Raw genomic sequence first — 2,597 nt, 5'->3', positions numbered from 1 at the left:
ATTTATATGAAAGTCATACGTCTTTAACCAAAGTAATTGAGAGTAAAAATCAAATAATCAGAAGTTGTATCAATGATAAATATAAGCTAGATTCACCATGCACAAATGTGTTTAGGTATGACCAAATGCGTCGTGAAAAGTGTTTTTACTTTACATCTATAAAATAACATCTTTAACTACAGTATCGTTGATTTCTAATTTGTTTTCCTGCCTATAAATTTTTCATTGATGTGGTCCGCTTTCAAAAAAGTTCTTAAGTTCTGGGTTGTTTTTCAATTCGTCATTTGACCTGACGGGGATTTCAGAAACAACTCCTTAGAATCATCCACTTTATACAATGGATGGTTTTAGTGTTGGTGGCAATCCATTTATCTAGCTGTTAAGGAAAGCCATCATTTAAATAATGATATACGTCAAAATGTGTTTGTCTTTTCCAATCTGAGGAAAGTATAATTTACAACGGTATCTCAAATTCTTCGTGGACGCTTGCCTTTTCACAAACTGTTCTTACTATTTAAAAACTGTTTATTTTTGATGTGATTTCTTTTCACTGAAATAGAAAAAGTTCTTGAGTTCTGAATTGTTTTTCAGTTCTTCATTGGACCTCACCGCAGCGTGCACCATAACAGGTAGAGTGGGAAATGTTTTCAGAAAATACGACTTGTGATCACCAATCTTATATAATGGTTCTGGTTGTGGTAGAGGTCGTTGTTCATCATACCAATGTTCACCAGTATTTCGAATAAGTCTCAAGCACTCTGTCTTTGAAGATCCATACCTAAAAATCCTTCCAGTCCTCACGTTCGTTCTAAAATAATCATATACATCACTATCCATTTGGCTTCTCCAATCTAAAGTTTCGCTATTCAGATGTTGAACGACCAGTGACTTGGAATCATTTGTCTTAATCTGTTGAAGATTTCCAACTTTCCATAATAAATCAAATTTCTCGTCATCCGACATAAGAAATGGGTGTTTAAACGCCTCAGTAGCTGATGGTCTATCTTCGGGTTGTCGATTTAACATCCACGACAGAAAGTCTTTTAATGTTTCATTCTTGATTTCTTTCAAACCAACAGGGTCTCCCTTCAGCATGTTGTCCAGTCTATACCGTTGAATTCCAAAAGGATGTTTTCCTTTTGTTGCAACATAATAAGCTACCATTCCTGCATTCTAAAAAGATTAGCAATGTAATGTCACAACTTGACTGTATGTATGCCTGAAGTAAAAATGGTTATATTCCTATATTGCTATAATAATGTAGTATATTGCTTGTAAAACCCTCAGGGACCTTAGGTTTCTAGAGCACCGCAGACAGCGGGCTCAACACACGTGTACTTATTATATTTAACGGACCACTATTAAATAGTTCACAAATCAAGAACCGTATTGCAACATACACTTACATATACATCAGACTCTTTCTTGTACCGTCCTTTATCAATAGAATCTACATCTTCACAATATGATTCAGGAGCAATCCAATACTCCGTTCCTGTGTTAGGACTGCTTTCATGTGTCGTAGAATCATTATTCAATATTCGACTAATGCCAAAGTCAGCTATCAGAAAGTTGTCTTGTGAGTCTCGGAGAACATTGGTAGGTTTTAAGTCCCGATGAATAATAGGATTTTCGCCACTATGAAGATCAGCTAATCCATTTAAAATTTGTCTAATAATTTTGGGAAGAGCGTTTTGAAGATCACTTAGAGAAGAAGATTTCACATAACTCTTCAACGATTCTTCACATAGGTCTAATATTAAATAGACTTACTCCGTTCCAGTATCTTCTTCTAAGAAGGAATAATTCACAACATATTTCGATTTCTTTGCGTTGAATTGATTTAAAATTTCTTTTTCTTTCTGTGCAAGCTTCATGCCGTTGTCTCGACGTATTCGTTTCACTGCTTTGCCGTAACCATCCTTTCTCAGTCCAAGAAAAACACGGGTCTCGTTATTTCCTTTACCGATGCAAAAATCGTCCGAAAAAATCACACGTACATCATTCACTTGTTCAACCTTGACACTGGGATTGCGTGCACGTTTAATCAGATTTGAAAACATTTCTTTATGCTTCTTTGATTTATCATTGTATTTCCACTCTTGCAACTTTGATTCTAAAAAAATTCGATAAAAGAATTAAATTCATGCATGGGAAAAAGAAACGCATATTAATATCAAACATTTTGAAAATACTTATCAACAACTACATATGATAGACATATCATAAATTTCTTAATTGTGCAATCAAATCTGTTAAGATTGAGGTTAGTTTATACCTAAAAATTAATTACAAAAAGTTCTTTTTCGAACTATGTTGTTGATTTTCGTCGAAAAATAACCTTATATTTTTCGAACATATTAAATTAAAATTTTGACAGCATGTTTTTTACATTTGTCTTTTAGGGGCTGATAGCATGAGCCGGTAGCCGAGATTCAGCAAAGTTTTAAATAACTCTGTCAAATGGAAATGATTCAATACTCATCAACAGATAAATCTTCTCGAGAATTTTCATAATATTCTGATTTAACAAATTTAATAATCACGCAAAACTTTTAAAATGAAAACAACTAAATTGGCTTAATTGGAAAATGTTA

General features: G+C 33.5%; 1 protein-coding gene across 1 annotated transcript; it reads right to left on the bottom strand.

The window, feature by feature from the left end:
* Positions 1-525: 525 nt before the first annotated feature.
* LOC124456452 (serine/threonine-protein kinase/endoribonuclease IRE1-like) lies at positions 526-2,005 on the bottom strand. The gene is made up of 4 exons (XM_047006897.1): positions 2,001-2,005; positions 1,880-1,926; positions 1,407-1,768; positions 526-1,173 (listed from the first exon to the last, which is right to left on the bottom strand). Exons 1-4 carry the CDS (start codon positions 2,003-2,005, stop codon positions 526-528), a joined length of 1,062 nt encoding a protein of 353 aa, XP_046862853.1.
* Between the last annotated feature and the right edge of the window lie 592 nt (positions 2,006-2,597).

The sequence above is a fragment of the Xenia sp. Carnegie-2017 genome, unplaced genomic scaffold (assembly GCF_021976095.1).
Source record: "Xenia sp. Carnegie-2017 unplaced genomic scaffold, XeniaSp_v1 HiC_scaffold_5, whole genome shotgun sequence".
Classification (NCBI taxonomy): Eukaryota; Metazoa; Cnidaria; class Anthozoa; order Malacalcyonacea; family Xeniidae; genus Xenia; species Xenia sp. Carnegie-2017.
Note: the sequence above shows the minus strand (reverse complement) of the source record. Positions and strands in the feature narration are given on the sequence as shown.